Source organism: Gasterosteus aculeatus, chromosome 8 (assembly GCF_964276395.1).
Source record: "Gasterosteus aculeatus chromosome 8, fGasAcu3.hap1.1, whole genome shotgun sequence".
NCBI lineage: Eukaryota > Metazoa > Chordata > Actinopteri > Perciformes > Gasterosteidae > Gasterosteus > Gasterosteus aculeatus.
The window spans coordinates 18,283,351-18,301,982 of NC_135695.1; the positions used below are offsets into that span (position 1 = coordinate 18,283,351).

General features: G+C 42.8%; 2 protein-coding genes across 2 annotated transcripts; one reads left to right on the plus strand and one right to left on the minus strand.

The window, feature by feature from the left end:
* Window positions 1-262: 262 nt before the first annotated feature.
* Window positions 263-15,193, minus strand: LOC120824441 (cytochrome P450 2J6). The gene is given in 18 exon segments (XM_078108529.1): window positions 263-587; window positions 5,121-5,262; window positions 5,345-5,532; window positions 5,738-5,879; window positions 6,211-6,387; window positions 6,634-6,794; window positions 6,883-7,032; window positions 7,258-7,420; window positions 7,521-7,651; window positions 12,472-12,613; window positions 12,696-12,883; window positions 13,234-13,375; window positions 13,675-13,851; window positions 14,008-14,047; window positions 14,049-14,163; window positions 14,254-14,403; window positions 14,566-14,728; window positions 14,829-15,193. Coding segments are annotated over 18 exon segments (2,751 nt in total). The 5' UTR covers window positions 15,033-15,193; the 3' UTR covers window positions 263-411.
* A 560-nt stretch (window positions 15,194-15,753) lies between these two features.
* Window positions 15,754-18,284, plus strand: uqcrh (ubiquinol-cytochrome c reductase hinge protein). The gene is made up of 4 exons (XM_040185345.2): window positions 15,754-15,978; window positions 16,292-16,324; window positions 17,476-17,637; window positions 18,057-18,284. Exons 1-4 carry the CDS (start codon window positions 15,934-15,936, stop codon window positions 18,087-18,089), a joined length of 273 nt encoding a protein of 90 aa, XP_040041279.1. The 5' UTR covers window positions 15,754-15,933; the 3' UTR covers window positions 18,090-18,284.
* The last annotated feature ends 348 nt before the right edge of the window (window positions 18,285-18,632 follow it).

Here is an 18,632-nt window from a genome sequence, read left to right on the forward strand (position 1 = left end):
ATCTGCAGTGTGAGACTGCACGTTCTTATTGCCGCGGTGTGAATATCTGCCCTCTCACCCAGCACACAGGTTTATCACCTTGTTTGTACATGCTTTCCTTTTCCACTTCACTGGTTAAGCAGGTCAAAGGTTTCATGTGAGATACGATCAACCCTCACCCAACAATTACTGTTCCCTTCAAGCACCACTGAAGCTCCTTGTTTAAGTCCAGACACACGTTGTTAACTAAACTGGTTTGTGCAGAAAAAAACCTTCAGCACCCTGAAGATCCAGATGGTTTATTAAGAGTTATTGTAGACTGAGGCAGTACTTACAGGACTTACAGGACTAAATAAATGCAAAAATGTTTAAAAAGGAAAAACTGGGAATATATATCAAAAATGTGCAAACGCTTGAGCAGGTGAATCACTCTCAGCGTGAAATAGCACAGATCTCATACGGTTCGGGTGAAAGGGTGATGCCAAAACGGGGCTTCAGCAGAGGCTCCACGCCCGCAGGCATGGACCAGCTGAAGCGCTGCATGAAGGAGCTGAAGAAGAGGAAGAGCTCCATCCTGGCCAGGTTCTCCCCGAGGCACAATCGCTTGCCTGCAGCAAAGTCACACAACGACAAGTCATCAGACAACCGGCAATCATTCCTTAATACCTACATAGTTACATCCCAGTTATGCTTAAAATGCAGCATTTACTTTTATTCGTCTGCACGTACAAAAAATTAAATATTCCTCACATTTGAAACAGTTGTTTGAAGGATTTCAGAGTGTAAGTCAACCCATGATCTTAACTTAAACTTAAACTAAAATGAACAAATTCTTCCATGACATTAGAAAGGTGGTTAAATCAGGGGCCCTGGTAACTAAACATAATATTAACAAAGAAAAAGTTATGAAACAATTATCACCAGCAGAGAAAGGGATGAAAGCCGCTGGCTTCACAAACTTGCCCTCCGCGTTCAGAAAGTGTCCCGGGTTAAAGGTGTCCGGCGTCTCCCACTCATTCTTGTCAAGCAGCACGGAGGTCAGATTGGGGATTATTGTAACTCCCTGGTGATCGGAATTGTAAAGGCAACTGTAAAGATGCAACATGTTTGTGTATAAGAGATAGATATTGTACATGAGAACTGACCTTTGGGATTGTGTAGCCCCCCAGCTGCACATCCCTGCTGGTGATATGAGGCAGGCTGAGAGGAACTATGTTGCCGATCCTCTGGACCTCGTGTATGACGGCGTCCGTGTAGGGCAAGTTGGCGCGATCCTTCATGGACGGCTGTCGGGACTGTCCGATCACTCTGTCTATCTCAGCCTGGACCTTTGCTGTCCGAACGGGACAGCAGGGACGCAAAAGCAAAGTAGCCTGGAAGTTAATGACGGCGATTCAGGTGTGCACCTTTTTTTTGCTGCCAAAGCAACCTCCCAATGACTTCTTGTCTGTGAGCTCTTTATACCCTGAATCTCGGGGTACTTTGCCATGTAGAGGAAAGCCCAGAGCAGGGTGGTGGACGTGGTCTCAGTGCCAGCCCCGAACAGATCGAAGGAACACATCAGCAGGTTGTCCTCATTAAAACCGGCATCCGCTTCATCGTCCCTCTTGCCCTGGTGCTGAACAGTTGAAAAAGTACACAATGTCACAATGGCCCTTCTCACAGCGGGCCGCTTTTGAAGTCACAGTGGGGTTAACTCGGTTCTAATCAACTGAATGCCCCCGTCACCTAAATGAAAGAAAAGCATCAAATGTTTAAATGGAAGGGCCGGGACAGAGTAAAGGCTGATTAATGCCTTTTAAAGATACAGTCTGATCATTTTGTCGACCCACCTTCTCCATCTCATTCAGGTAACAGTCGATGAAGTCCCTGGGCTCAGAGGGGTTAAAATCCTCCCTGTGCTGGTCGACTTCTGTCTTGATCAAGTCCAATATTTCACCGTAAATCCCTTGAAGTGTGCGGTGCGGCCCCGGCAAACGCCTCATCAGCACCGGAAATGCGTTGTACATCTGTCAACATCAATAAGAGGGCTGGTGAATAAGACCGGTAGCACATTTACCTCAAAGCGCTACACCAAGCACGTTGTCTGCGTCATCAAAAGATTGATGAAAATCGATCAGGATAGTATTCAGATGCATTAATAGGAGGGATTAATAGGAGTACCTGAGCCCAAATGGAGGCTTCAATCCGCGTCCCGTTGTCCAACAACGTCAACATTTTTTGAAACTTCTCGTTACTGTACTCAAAGCGATGACCAAAAACCAGGGCGCAGATGATGTTGGAGACAGCGTTGCGCATTAATACGTTTGGTTTGAAAGGTTTGCCTGGACAGTTGATTACATAAACAAACATATTAAATTTGAAATTTGAGTGTGTAGTCAGAGTAGTAAGAAATGGTATGTATTTGACTTGAGTTTTAGATATCTGCGTCATTATTTTTACCTTCATGACTAGCAATTTCTTTGGATGCATGAATAAATTCCTCCAGTATTGAGGATTCGAGTGATTTCTTGCCAACGCCAAAGTATTTGAGGGTGATGAGGGCAAATCGCCTCTGCTGTTTCCACGAATGTCCATTGGAAAAAACAATACCTAATGAAAAAAATTATAATTTAGATTTAGAACCAACAACAAATTCAGATCACAGTTATAAAACAGTCAAGTGGAAAACTCAGTGACTTTATCTTAAATATGATAAAACTCCAGAGGAATACGTAAATAAACTTGTCACGAACATGCACATATACATGAATATAGTGACTAATGTCTGATTCAATAGCCACACCAGAACTTAAAGTCAAAGTCCTTTCTAAATCAACATCAGCAACTGAACTCAAGGAACCGAAATGCTTCTGAATCCTCAAAATGGATGAAATATCTTATTCAAAAAACGTCAGCAGTTCCGCTTTAATAAAAATATTGTTCCTGACTGATTGTCAAACTCAACAGTAAAAACACGGTGATGGAGTAAAATATAATTCTCTACCCAGTTCAGGCAACACATCGGAATGTATTGCAAAATCCGGCCGGCCATTCGCGTAGTCTCCTTCGGCGAGACCCTCTTGCACCGCGCTGAGGCCGTTCAACACCACCGACCACAAAGGGCCCATTTTCAGGCTGTACACTTTGCCATACTTCTCTGCCAACTGCCACAAAGACAACAACACAATGTACACAACGTGAGACGAAAAGCAAACCCCCCGCCTTCACTTTGAGCTCTGAGACAATGCTCAGAAAAGCAGGAAAAACCACATTGTATAGGTGTCTAATTACAAATGGGGCATTTGAATTGTAGATCTCAAAGGTTGGGAGGCAAGGGAAAAATGTTTTTAAATGAATTAAACGGCAATTGTTTTAGTGGGACTTTTGCTTGAAATAATATCCACATCTATCCCGTTCAGATTCATGAAATCAGCAATTCAGCTAGAAGATAGTCCTGCTTTGTCCTTTAATGTTTTTTTGTTTAAGGTTATTTATTCCCCTCAATGGGACGCATTACAAACGGACGCGTTACCTTAGTCATGTCCCCGTGCACGTTGCTGGGGTCTAAGGAGAACATGTTGCCCACGAGGGGAAACGGCCAGGGCCCCGGGGGGAAGCCACTGGGCCGCCGGGCCCTCAGATACTCTGCGGTCACCAGGACAACCAGCGTGAAGAGCAGCAGGCTGCGGCCGTCCAGCCACAGCCAGGCGGAGGAGACACCGGAGAGTTGGTCCATAGCGATAGGGAGCCACTGGGTCGGGCCTCGTGTTTGCTTCGTCGCATGTTGCAGGAGCAGAGGTCGGGAAAAAGCTCTTATCTAGACACCGTGGTGGACAAGTCAGCTGGGTCGAGGGCTCGGCTGTGATTGGCTGGATTTAAGTCAACAGTGAAACACTTTGGATCTCCACAATAATAACAAGGCAGTTATTTTATAATTAATTAAGTTTATTCATACGTTTTGCCTTTTGACTGATCACCACCTATTGTTTTAATATAAAAATGTATTTGAAGTAATTTATTAGCACACTCAATAAACATTTTAAGTTGCCTTCTGCTGATTAATTTATCGTCTCATCTCAAAACTAAAAACAAATAATTCCAGCAATTCCAGTATTACAGCATGGTATAATTGCCTTATTCTCAAGGATCAACGTAAAATAAAAAGTATGTTCTGTAGATATTGACCTCCATATCCCCCAGGACAGCTGTTGGAAACCCAAAATATTGTTTAAGACATATAACATATTTCAATCTCAAATGAAAGAAAGCCGTAGAAATATTTGAACAGTTTAGAGACGTATTCAATTGCAGTTAGTATTCTAAAATTAAAAACAGACTTAATTGATATCGGATGTCAACACTGAGTGATAATATAACAGTGATAGGACTGGACTGTCATTATGTTAACTAACTTACATCAAAACAATTAATGTGATACAGCCAGGCTTTGGAAACCACAGCGAAAATATGCACATTTTAAACTTCCATGAAAGAAAGAAACAGACAGACAAAGGGACTATTTCACATTTTTATTAGAAAATGATTAGAAACACTAAACTAAACAATTCAGCAATCTGTTAAACTAGCCTAAAAAACTACAGATATATCTTTAAGCCAAATATTTATATATGCATTGACCTTGTCACAGTGAAAATAATACGTGCTAACATCAACAAATCTGCTTTCTGAAAAAAATGTCATTCGTGAGCCACTCTTAGCGGGAGGTAACGCAGACCTCGTAAGGAAGTGGTGCCAGTGTGATGCCGAAGCGAAAGTCCATCACAGGCTTCACCCCAGGAGGCATTGAGAAGGTAAAGCGCTGCATGAAGGAGGTGAAGAAGAGGAAAAGCTCCATCTTAGCCAGGTTCTCCCCGAGACACAACCGCTTACCTGTGACAGGAAAACAAACTGAAAAAAACTGGACATCTCTTTAAGACAGTTGAGAAGTTTTGGTCCTAAGGGGAAACTAGGATAAGAAAACAGTTGCAGTCATTTCCAGAGGACTTTTTTAAGAGGTAGAGCGGTTGGCCCCAATTTTAGATCCAGACCAAAAGTCAGAAGCTCCGCCAAAATCATCAAATGCTGGCACGGTCTCCACGCTTGAATATAAACACGTTTAGATACTAATAACACAAGTGAGTCATTGTGTTGTTCCTCACCAGCAGAGAAAGGGATGAAAGCCGCTGACTTCACAAACTTTCCCTCCTCGTTCAGAAAGTGTCCCGGGTTAAAGGTGTCCGGCGTCTCCCACTCATTCTTGTCAAACAGCACGGAGGTCAGATTGGGGATTATTGTAACTCCCTGGTGATCGGAATTGTAAAGGCAACTGTAAAGATGCAACATGTTTGTGTATAAGAGATAGATATTGTACATGAGAACTGACCTTTGGGATTGTGTAGCCCCCTAGCTGTATATCTTTGCTGGTAATATGAGGCAGGCTGAGAGGAACTATGTTGGCCATCCTTTGGACCTCATGTATGACGGCGTCTGTGTACGGCATGTTGGCTCGATCTTCCATGGACGGCAGTCTGGACTGTCCAATCACTCTGTCTATCTCAGCCTGGACCTTTGCTGTAAAACAGTGGAAACAGACAAAAGATAATGAATCCGGCTTGTGAAGGTCTCAAATTATTTCACAATTATTGTCACCATGGCAATAAATGAAAAATGTGCCTAATTTTTAATTAAAAATTCACAAAAGGTGGTTGAAGCATCAACCATGTGCACAGTATTGAGTAATAAGAAAGACCTTCAGTGATTTGGTCGCGGCTCTTACCCTGGATCTCGGGGTACTTCACCATGTAGAGGAAAGCCCAGCGCAAGGTGGTAGATGTGGTCTCAGATCCAGCCAAGAACAGATCCAAGACACATAATACTAGGTTTTCCTCATCAAAAGTATTGTCAGCCTGCCCCTTACTCTGAGAATATTTGAAAATACAAGAGTCAAAAAGTGCTTCTAAATCATTTATAACAGCTGTATGTCAACGATATCACAGCAGGGGTCGTAATTGTCTATGATGGTTACTTACAGGTTCCTTCTATTATAGAATTTTCCAAAGAACAATGTGTCATACCTCTCGATCATCACTTATGAACAGCACACAAAAATGTGGCGGTATTTGTCACATTTCAACACATGTCGACGATTAATTAAACATTAAGTTTGTCCAACACATTAACTGCTGATGGCAGATGTGATGTTCCCAAGTTCTCCATGGACAATACAGAAAAATACATCTCGTCAATCACCGTCTGAATCTCATTCAGGTAGCAGTCGATATAGTCTCTTTGGTCGGAGGGATCCCAGTTCTGTTTGTGCTCCTTCAGCTCCACCCCTATGAAGTCCTTCACATTGTTCCAGATGTGCTGGAGGTCCTTATGAGGACCTGGCAAACGTCTCATCAGCACAGGAAAGGAGTTGTAAAGCTGTAGAGTAAAGCAGATTGAAACAATAACGATTGCAAAGGCACTGCAGAGAAAAATATTGTTTAATTAATCTCAATGCAACATATTAAAATGCGTTTATTCTCCTTGAGCCACGTGTGTACGGCTTACCTGTGTACAAATAGAACTGCAAGCATGACTGATAAACCTTCCAACATATAATGAGAAATGAATCCTCAATTATGTAGACAGCAATAGGATTTCATCAACAGCTCTAAAATGTTGTACCTGAGCCCAAATGGAAGCTTCCAGTTCAAGAGCATCGCCAAACCACTTCATCAGTTTGAGGAACTTCTCGTCACCGTATTCAAAGCGATGACCAAAAACCAGGGAGCAGATGACGTTGGAGACAACATTGTTGACGATGAGGTGTGGATCAAAGGGCTTACCTCCACGATTAAACAGAAAATTGGATAAAAACTGTAAATTTAAAATTGCGTATAGATCTTAAAGTGTCGTTGTGCATTTGCTATTTACCTTTATGGCTATTGAAGTCTTTCACACAATATGTAAATTCATCCAAGATGACGGGTTCAAGGGACTTCTTGCCAAATCCAAAATGTCTCAGGGCTGAAAGTGCAAAACGTCTCTGCTGCTTCCATGTATTCCCATTACTGAAAATCACACCTGATGGTGGACACCAAGTAATACAAATGAATCAGATGTTAATATTCATGAATGGCTATTATATATATATTTATATATTATTACTATATAACTACCCCCCCCCCCCCCCCCTATTTTCTGTAACAGTCCCTTAACAATGCATTCCTGTATCACAGACGCCCCAATAGCATTGAGTTGCATTGAGTTGAATACAGACTTTATAGTGAGTGTGTGAGGTCTGCTCACCCAGTCCATGAGCTATGTCATGCTGCAGAGGGAGATCCGGGCGGTCTGCCAAGCTGTCTCCCTGAGTTACCAGAGCCTCTTTCAGAACCGTTATCCCGTTCAACACCACCATCCATCTGTGACCCATTCGAAGGCTGTACACGTCTCCGTACCTCCCAGCTAACTGAGTGGAGCAAGAGCACGGTGCTTACGACAGACAACACCAACAGTCCACCCGGGAAACTTGTAACATTGGTAATGGTCTATATTTTGACATCTGTTACCTGTGTCAAGCTCACGTGAACCCTCTTGTAATCCAGGTTGAAAATGTGGCCCACGATAGGAAGTGCCGGGGGCCCCGGAGGGAAGCTTCCCGGCCGACGGTTCTTTATGTAATCTGCACTGAGGAGGAAAACTACAGCAAAGAGCAGAAAACTTTTGACATCTAAGGTAAAATAGGAACCACATATAGAAAAGATTGAATCCATTATTTAATCCAGGACCCAAGCCTTTTTATGTGTATTCTGTGTTTTGCTAGCTTCTATTGTCAAGTTAAAGACTAGTGAGTTGCTCAAAGAGAGTAATAGCCCTTTTCGCTCTGCAGGGAGGGAGAGGCTCACTGTGGGCTGTTGGCTTTAAAGCAACAGTACTGAACTCTTCCCTTCCGATACTTAGTGAAGATTTATAAACACTGTTTATCAGTGACCTTAACCATTGAAATTACTTTGCAGTGTAAGGAACATTATTTTTTTGTATAAATATTCAATTACAAACAGCAATACATTCAAAGAACAGTATCCTTAAATGTAATCACTTTAATCAAACTAAGAGGCAGGTGTTGCAGCACTGTTGTCAGACTCGGATAGGGAGAAATGTCTAGTCATGGATACAAACAAAGCCGCATGACCATTGCTTGCAGCGCAGCACAGCTAATAGAGGGCATGAATATATTATTTCCCCCGCGCTTATTTTCTGTAATCATAGCACATAGTTTTTTCAGGTCTTTTGACATATGATATGTAGAAGGTGGATTCATGACATCTAGGGGCCTGTTAAATGTAGTGAGTTCTGTTAACCTCTGACTAATGTGGTGTTTAGTGCCTGCGTTTCCTGCAAGGTAGAGGTCATTGCTTCTTTTCTTTAGTCCCGTGACTAGTAAAGAACAGCAATATTTAGACTCCAAAGGCAAAGACATTTCTGAATATCGACGTTGTGAGATGCATGTACTGGTAAAATATATTATAACATTGTTTTGTGCTAAAGCTGTGTCTCAAGTGTCCTGTATTTGACCCTGATGTGCAAAGAGCAGCATGATACAAAATGTTGCTTTGCAGCTGTGTCCTGAGAAGGGAGGGCGGTCAACTCAAGCTCATAGACGCTTCAAAACAAAGGACTTCTGTTCACGGCCTTGGTTAATATCTTATTCGGTACGAAAGTTCCGGATCCACATTTTTTACTTTATGTCAATTAATTATGATTTGCACCGGCCACTGAGGAGGATCTTGTGTGTGTGCTACCCTCAGCTTCACCTGGGTTCTTATCTCAACCTGCTTTGTAGCTTCTAGTAGCTGGCACGGAGAATGTCCTTCACATGTGTATAAAGACTCAGCGTTTTTACTGCTCGGGGACGTCATTACACCGAGCGCTGAGATACGTGCTGGTGTGTGGGACCTCCTGCTTGCAAGCAATAGTTAGAGCCAGATATCTGCGGAGAATTGCTCATGTAATCTTTTTCTCTTCTAAATAAATGTTAACTTTTTGACTTTAATTGATCAACGTGCTGCGATTCTTCTCATCAACCAACTCGGGGGGATCAGAGATCCTGACAACGTCCAGTGGATATTCAGTAGTTACACAATATCGGAATTTGTAAAGGAAAATAAACAACAGAAGTAATCCTTGGCTGTTGACCGGCTAAACGCTACTGTTAACTGTTCTATTTTAAACAAGTTAAAGAATCCATACAAACAATTACATTGTTTGGTGTCATAAACTTGTGTGCTGCAAGAATGTCACTCATCTGCCTTCTTCTACTGTCACACGGAATTCCAGTTTCTTCATATTCTCCATCCACAATTGTCTATATTGGTTTTGTTAAGTGCTTTGTCACCCACTGCACATGCATAAATGATGAAAGTACCACGGTGATGATCGGGATGTAGCCGCTGTTGTTATTGTTGACTTGAGATTTCAGTTCAGGCTAAGAAATACATTTGTTGTTCGAGCTCATGAACTAACCGGTTTTGTCAGCAGAAAATGTATTTTTCTGATTAACAGATTTTATAATACAAGTAGATGAAAACCAGCATTCTGATTGGTTGAGAGTGAGTCACGGGGTACCGGTTCACATTGACCCGAGCGTTGCATTTCACTGCGCACTCAAAGTAACAGGTTAGATTTTGCGTAACCTTTAGTTGACATTTCAGCTTTTAGCTCGGTGGCGATCGCCAAAAAAAGTCCAGAAATCCCACAAATGATCGGTTACGGCCAATTCGAGCTTTCACAACCGGACAATTAAGGTGGACGTCATGAGCAATGTGAATGAATGAGATGGTGCGAGATCTTGCAAGGAGACCCAATGCTGTTTACATACACGTACGGGGACTATTTTCTCTGGGCTACTGAAATGCTATACACAACATTTGGTGCCTAATACTATATTGTGCTGAAAGGTAGCTATTTACTTACTACAGTATATATCGTTTCGCTGGTAGCTATACTATAAAAGCAATAAGGTACTTGAGGGTTGCCGGCCTTCCGCTGCGTGTCAGGCCTAACAACACCCCCAAACATTATTGGACAATAAATTACAGCCTCTCATACCTTATTGATTAAATATAAAGATTGAATTTGCAATCCGTGATGAATAACTTTTTTAATTAAACTGCAGCTTTGTAACAATTTTTGCGGTTGACCTTTAGAGCTCAGTGACTATGGAGCCAGCTCTAAATGTTTCAGAACAAAGGCACATGTTAAACTTCAATAAACATTTTTAATATGAATTGATCAAAACAAATATTAAATAATTCACCAATGCTGTTAAATTTAGCCTTTTAAATTGTTCTTCATTCAGGAGCCACTCTTAGCGGGAGGTAACGCAGACCTCGTAAGGAAGTGGTACCAGAGTGATGCCGAAACAAAAGTCCATCCCAGGCTTCACCCCCGGAGGCATTGAGAAGGTAAAGTGCTGCATGAAGGAAGTGAAGAAGAGGAAAAGCTCCATCTTGGCCAGGTTCTCCCCGAGACACAACCGCTTACCTGTGACAGGAAAAAAAACTGAAACTAACCAAACATTTGGAACAACAATGGAACAGTGGAACAACGTGGAAAAGAAAGACCTCTCCAGCTAGCATTAGCAGGAGCACCTAGCACAGGGGTCCTAGGGCCCGTCTCTGCAATTCCCACTGCCGCAGAAGCTCTAGCGGGGGCTCTTGCGGGATGCCGGCACCCCCACCACTCTCTCCCAGTCACCCAAAATGCTTGGAGTAACCCCTGGCACCAGGATGCCAGACCTTAACACTTCCCAGTAGCACCATTCGCTGCCACCCATGCCAGTTTGGGCCACCTAAACTTCGCTCTACGCATCGTCCCTCAAGGGAGATCATTCACCTCTTGGCATTTGTCCATCTCTCCAGGATTTCATCCCCCTAGAGAATTGCGGCCACTCCGAACTGTCTCTGGCTGAACCTTTGCTCCAAACGGGATTACTTTTTTTTACAATGAAACATTAACACATGCCCACGATTTATATTTGTACAAAGCCACAGCTTTTTCTGTTGGTCTTCTACAACGGAAGATGGTTTTTGGCAAAATGGCCTCCAGAGTTTGCGAGAGATTGCCTAGCAACTTCCTTTGCACTCTTCGAGATCCACCCCATCATAGCGCAGCCATTCTGTCGGGCTACAAGTATCCTCATATAGTCCTACAACCTCCCAGTAGTTAACATATCAGCATGGACGATCCAAAGTGTCATTGATCATGCCAGGTTCAGAACCTTGTTCCTCCAAATTCGGCACTGACGAACTAACTCGTAAAACTCTCTTGTCTTACTAAACAGCTTGGAAAAGCTTGCACAACTTCCAAAACCATACAAAGTAACCTTCCCGTCGTTCAATTCCGTCGCCGTGAATTGTTTCATCACCCTGCTAATTCCAAGATGGCCATCAAACGTTTACCGCTTCTACCCCCACCTTCAACACACGCAGCCATGCTTACCTATCCAAATTATTTTGTCTTTCAGAAGACACCGTGACATTCTACCAGGGCTCTCTAGTGTCACGCATTGAGTGTGACAGTCACTCATTTCGGTCTCTAGTCTTTCGCACTCCCTCCACACATCCAATTTCTCACGCAAAAAAAAAAAGACTGCGTTGGTTACTCTCCCCTCGAAACCTCAGAGTGACAAAATGTCACTCCGAGGTTTCTTAAAAAGATGAGAGCCCTGTTCTACCAATCAGCCGACCTATTCCCGTCTTTACTTTACGACACAGTCACCCCTGAGTCCATTAAAGACTCTTTCGACGTACTCGCAGTTTTGAAAATCCGAAAGCATATCACCAACAGACTCACTTCATCTCAGAATCTGGAGAAGTACAGTAGTTACCAGATTCTGGTTCCACCAGCACTTACACCACATTCTCTCCTCTTCCGGCATTTCTCCAACCTCGCACTCCGGACACTCCATTAGAATCGCCGGCGCTACCAAAGCCTCCCATAGTGGCAAACCAGAATACCTCATCCAAATCATCAGCCGCTTGTCCTCGCAATCATACCACTGCTACATTTGCTCGGATCTTAAAATCTTCAAGCCACTCAATCAGACGTCAGATAAAAAGAGTTTTGGGTGGTTTGTTGTTTTCTGGACAACACTTCGGATCCTCCTATGTAGCCCGGACGCCACGGCAGATCTACCTATGTGGCCTCTACAAAGGCTGCATCCTCTAATAACATACCTGAGCATGTCTGCTGCTGTCTGCAAGAAATTCTCTAATAACTGGGACAGAAGTGGAGGGATCAGACACTGACATTAACCACAATAAAGACCTGGTTATGAGCCTTGGCTTCTATCTTGTCTGCGTCCTCTGCTTGATCATTACAGTTTACCCTGGGCTGATGAGCAATCATTAAGTGAGGATCACCGTAGGGGTCACAGGGAATGCTGGCAAAGTCTCCAAGCTTGAATATAAACACGTTTAGATACTAATAACACAAGAGAGTCATTGTGTTGTTCCTCACCAGCAGAGAAAGGGATGAAAGCCGCTGACTTCACAAACTTGCCCTCCTCGTTCAGAAAGTGTCCCGGGTTAAAGGTGTCCGGCGTCTCCCACTCATTCTTGTCAAACAGCACGGAGGTCAGATTGGGGATTATTGTAACTCCCTGGTGATCGGAATTGTAAAGGCAACTGTAAAGATGCAACATGTTTGTGTATAAGAGATAGATATTGTACATGAGAACTGACCTTTGGGATTGTGTAGCCCCCCAGCTGTATATCTTTGCTGGTAATATGAGGCAGGCTGAGAGGAACTATGTTGGCCATCCTTTGGACCTCTTGTATGACGGCGTCTGTGTACGGCATGTTGGCTCGATCTTCCATGGACGGCAGTCTGGACTGTCCAATCACTCTGTCTATCTCAGCCTGGACCTTTGCTGTAAAACAGTGGAAACAGACAAAGTTTGTATGACTATGAATCAACATGTCCTAAAATAATCATGGAGAGTTGGAGACAGAGCAATGTAGCACTGCCACATTAGTGTATATAATAATTTGTGTTCCTGTTGATTTGCATACTTGCTCCAGTCAACCAAGGCTATGCTGTTATATAGGAAGATGTTTGTTATGTATCATTAATGACGCTTGTGAAGGTCTCGAATTATTGCACAATCACTTTTCTTTCAATTCTTTCAATTAAAAATTCACAATGGTGGTTGAAGTATCACACATGTGCACAGTATTGAGTAATAACAAAGACCTTCAGTGATTTGGTCGCGGCTCTTACCCTGGATCTCGGGGTACTTCACCATGTAGAGGAAAGCCCAGCGCAAGGTGGTAGATGTGGTCTCAGATCCAGCCGAAAACAGATCCAAGACACATAATACTAGGTTTTCCTCATCAAAAGTATTGTCAGCCTGCCCCTTACTCTGAGAAAATATGAAAATACAAGTGTCAAAGCAGGGGTTATAATGGTTACTTCCAGGATGTCCTAGATAGAACTTCCCATTTATGTTTAATAACTCTTAATCATTACTTATGAATAGCACACAAATGTGTGTCTGTTTCTGTCACATTTCAACACATTGCATCAAGGAAGAATACCACAATTAAACATTGAGTTTGTACACATTAACTGCTGATGGTTCTGATTTAGATGCATGACAAGCAGATGTGATGTTCCCAAGTTCTCCATGGACAATACAGAAAAACACATCCCGTCAATCACCGTCTGAATCTCATTCAGGTAGCAGTCGATATAGTCTCTTTGGTCGGAGGGATCCCAGTTCTGTTTGTGCTCCTTCAGCTCCACCCCTATGAAGTCCTTCAAATTGTTCCAGATGTGCTGGACTGCCTGATGAGGACCTGGCAAACGTCTCATCAGCACAGGAAAGGAGTTGTAAAGCTGTAGAGTAAAGCAGATTGGAACAATAACGATTGCAAAGGCATTGCAGAGAAAAATGTATGTTTAATAAATGGCACATATTACAATGTATTTATTACACATTGGATATGTGTGTACGGCATAGCTGTGCATATATAGAGCATGAAAAAACTGTACCTGTACCCAAACGGAGGCTTCCAATTCAAGACCATCGGCATTTCATCAGTTTGAGGAACTTCTCGTCACCGTATTCAAAACGATGCCCAAAAACCAGGGAGCAGATGACGTTGGAAACAACATTGTTGACGATGAGGTGTGGATCAAAGGGCTTACCTCCACATTTAAAAAGAAAATTTGATGTAAATGGAATATTTCTACATGCATATAGATGTTAATGGGTCACTGTGCATTTGCTATATTTACCTTTATGGCTCTTGAAGTTTTTCGCACAACATATAAATTCATCCAAGATGACGGGTTCAAGCGATTTCTTGCCAAATCCAAAATGTCTCATGGTTGAAAGTGCAAAACGTCTCTGCTGCTTCCATTTATTCCCATTACTGAAAATTACACCTGATAGTGGACAACAGGTAAAACAAATGAATAAGCAATATTCAGGAGTTGGTCTTTACATTTCTGACTGCTCAAAAAACGTTAAATGATCACAATGCTTTCCTGTATACAGACGACCCCAATAGCAGAGTTGAGTACAGACTTAGTTTGAAGTCTGCTCACCTAGTCCATAAGATACGTCATGCTGCAGAGGGGAATACGGGCGGTCTGCCACGCTGTCTCCCTGATTTACCAGAGCTTCTTTCAGAACCGTGATCCCGTTCAACACAACCATCCATCTCTGACCCATTCGAAGGCTGTACACGTCTCCGTACCTCCCAGCTAACTGAGTGGAGGAAGAGCACGGTGCTTACGACAGACAACACCAACAGTCCACCCGGGAAACTTGTAACATTGGTAATGGTCTATATTTTGACATCTGTTACCTGTGTCAAGCTCACATGAACCCTCGTGTAATCCAGGTTGAAAATGTGGCCCACGATAGGAAGTGCCGGGGGCCCCGGAGGGAAGCTTCCCGGCCGACGGTTCTTTATGTAATCTGCGCTGAGGAGGAAAACTACAGCAAAGATCAGAAAATTTTTGACATCCAAGTTAAAACAGGAACCACAAATAGAAAAGATTGAATCCATTATTTAATCGAGGACTTAAGCCTTTCTATGTGTATTCTGTGTTTTTCTAGCTTTATTTGTCAAGTAAAAGACTGGTGAGTTGCTCGGAGCCAGTAATATCCCCTATTGCTCTCCAGCTATCTGTTGACATTTGGTTTCATAGCAAAAGCCCCCTTTGCACTGGACCCTGCCCTCTTTACAAATTGCAAAGGATTTGTAAACACTGTTAATCAGTGACCTTAACCATTGATGTAGCCTCACCATGGCACAACACAAAGGCTGAGTTTTGGACTGCAGTGCTGCTACAGAACAAATCAATTCCCAAATAAATTAAAAAGATACTAATTAAATTAAGAATTAATTTAGCTGATGAAATACTACTTTTCATCATAAGATGGTAGCATGGAGCTTTAGAAATTTGGACGACGGAAATGTACATGTTTACAAAGAATGTAAAAATAAAACATAATTTTGGTCACATTGAAAAACACTACTGAGTGGGTTTTACGGTAAATATTATTGTATTTGTTGTTAAAACTAATACTATTGCAAACTTTAGAGTTATACCCTAGCATTGCATGACCTCAGACATCTCTAGATCCACGTGGTTATGCATCAATCTACACTATTGACATACACTGAGCTAGTTTGTTGACTTCCTGCACTACTCAAACAGCATTTATAAGTATATTCTAATTAACGTTTTCAATGAAAGCATACTTATTTTATTTCATAGATCGGATCGCACAATAAATCTGAAGTTGCTGAGCTGGGTGTTTTGTTTTGAAAGTCTCGTGACCGGAAGCTGTGGGCTTGTTTTCGCTAACTTCGTGGCTAACAGCTGAGCTCGCGTGACCCTCCGTGTCCTCCAACACTCAATAGTTGACAGCCGGTTATCTAAGGGCGAGAACACCCCACAATAATGGTTTTCGAGGAGAAGATGATCCTGAACGGAGAGCCCGAGGATGTTAGTACCTACGACAGATTCAATACGACGTTAACTGTGTGGAGGCAGTAACGTTTGGCTACTTTAGCTTGCAAGCTAACACAACACGGCTAACTAAGCTAACGTTTACTAATGTCATCACCAGCTTAAGTTAGCCTCAGCAGACGTTAATGTTTATGTCAATGTCTGCGTTCAGAAACATGATGAAGCTCATTTATACAGCGGAATCAAAATGCCCTTCTAGTTGTGTCGTTGTTGAAGTTATCCAGCTAGTTTTTACATGTTTAATTCCTACCAAAACATCTGCAAGTAACTTAAATGATGTCTGTTTCAGGAGGAAGAGGATGAAGAGGAAGAAGACATGGTGGTAGGTTTGTTGCAGAGCCACACGTCACATATTAACTGTTTTTATGTTTCACTGCGTGTTGTGGTTGTCAAGCATGCAAAATAGCATTTGTTTGGACTTAGACTCACCTGTAGTAAACAAACAGAAACCCAATGGTTTTGTATGAAGACGGACAATATTTAGACGTCATGACGTCCCCAACAACAACAACTAGACAAGGGATCGTTTAAGGTCTTCTTTTCCACTCCCACTCACAGGAAACGTATTTATAAAAACGCAAGACATTTTTCCTTTCACCACTTAAAAGAACATTGTAAATGTAACACCAGAACCTCCTTGATACCACACTTTTCAAAATCACAACATTGTGACCTATTTAACCTTCTGAATCCCCTTCAAACATTCACCCTATTTATTGGGTACAACTTGATGATCGCTGTAGTTAGTGGGGGAGCTGTTGGTTCCCACATATAGTCTCCCCCCCCCCCCCCCCCCCCCCCATACCGATGGGGTAATTGAGTGCGCTGCTGAATGCAGTGTAATGCAACGTCTGAACGGCACTTAGACCCCGTGCAGACGGACTCTTGCCTGAACCCGGGTTCATTTTTCACACCTACCCACTTTTTAAATCGCGTGCACATGAAACCAGTGAATCCGATTGACAACGCTGTAGCACATCCCCCACGCCTGTTGGTGGCCCTTTAAGGTGCTACAGACAACTGAAGAAAACGGAAGGAGAAGACAGGAGCATGCATATAAGACATGCGCGCCTTATACAAACGAAAAGAACTGACGATATTCCTGTAGTGCGCATTGTAGACTTGTTAGCACATTCAGCAGGCACATTATCCTTGCGTTCGCCATTGTTGTCGTTGTTGTGAAGTGACGCATTGGGGTTAATTAGGGTTCAGCGTGAGGTTGCATGCAATCACGTGATGCAATCACGTGGGGCAATCCGATTAGGTATGCGGATAGCGTGCAGACGAACAACAGCAATCGGATTTCGAGTTTACTCACTTTGGACCCCCGATTCGAGGGAGTGCGGATACAGTGCGTTCGTCTGCACGATAGGGCTATCCGGAGACAGGGTTCACCGGGTTCAGACAAACTACAGTCCGTCTGCACGGGGTCTTAACATGTTTGTACCCTGAGTGCTGGATTGTGTGTTTCAGGATCCCATGGAAACGATGCGACAGAAGTGTGAGGAGACGGAGCACTGCGTTCACACTCGGGAGCGTCTGGAGCATTGTGAGTCGAGGGTCGGCTCCCGGTCTTCGACAGCTGAGGATTGCACCGAGGAGCTGTTTGACTTCCTGCATGCCCGCGACCACTGTGTAAGTGTGGACGCTTGGCAACTGTGCCATGCAAGAAGATTAAGAATAATATATCTTTTTAAAGATATGTTCAGTTTATGCATTTTGCTTGCACGTAATTCACATTTGATCAATGATGCAAAGTTAAATCTATCCTGGATGAATATCAATAGTTGTAGTTGTTTAAGTAATTTCAGAATGATCCAGTAACCAATTATGTCTACAGTTCGAAGCAAATTTTCATTGTACGGATGATTTTCACAGATTTGGGATTAACCGTATCAAAGGAATAGTACCCCTTTTTATTTAACATTTGCAAGTATTTCCTTCATATCAGAAGCAGCAACTCTGTGATGTTAAAATATATTTCCTTTGCAACATTGTTCTAGCCACTGTATGTATTATCACGCAATAACTAATTTACGTTTTGTCCTTTGTAGGTGTCCGACAAACTGTTCCATGCAGTCAAATAAAGTCTTCTCCGATGGTCGCACAGTTGGCTGATGACATTCTTCAAATATTATGAGGAAACTATTGTTTTGAATACATCCATATGTGGATCTACTATATGTTGTAACTTGGAATGTATACATTACTGTATCTGTATAAGTATTTAACAAGGTAGCTTGAGTCGACATTTAATTAAAGTGGGTGGCTTGAAAACCTCACCTGGTGCCTGGCTTATCTGTTTTAATCTGGAGATGCCTCACCAGGATGGAGCAGACGATGCAATTGATTTTTCTTTAAGTACATACACAAATTGACCCAAGTGTGGTGAAACAAGGTTGGAGTCATCTAGTTAGTCCAGTTAATCTGGTTCGTAGCCTGACCCCAACAAGGCCCCGGGGCGTGTCTTACACTTTTCTGTCCATCCATCCATCCATCTTCAAACTGCTTATCCTTCATACGCGGCCGCTTTTCTCTGTCAAATGAAAAGAAAGTGAGTTCAGATCAGAGGAACCCTTCAATCCGGGTTCCTCCCCCGGCGGTCGATTGCGTAAGTAATTTGTTCAACA

What these genes read in the sequence shown, in the direction of transcription:
- uqcrh (XM_040185345.2), top strand. Translation starts at nt 15,934, where the DNA reads ATGGTTTTCGAGGAGAAGATGATCCTGAACGGAGAGCCCGAGGAT. An exon ending in AAGAGGAAGAAGACATGGTG is followed by an intron (nt 16,325 to 17,475) that starts GTAGGTTTGTTG and finishes TGTGTGTTTCAG; the next exon opens with GATCCCATGGAAACGATGCG. An exon ending in TGCATGCCCGCGACCACTGT is followed by an intron (nt 17,638 to 18,056) that starts GTAAGTGTGGAC and finishes TGTCCTTTGTAG; the next exon opens with GTGTCCGACAAACTGTTCCA.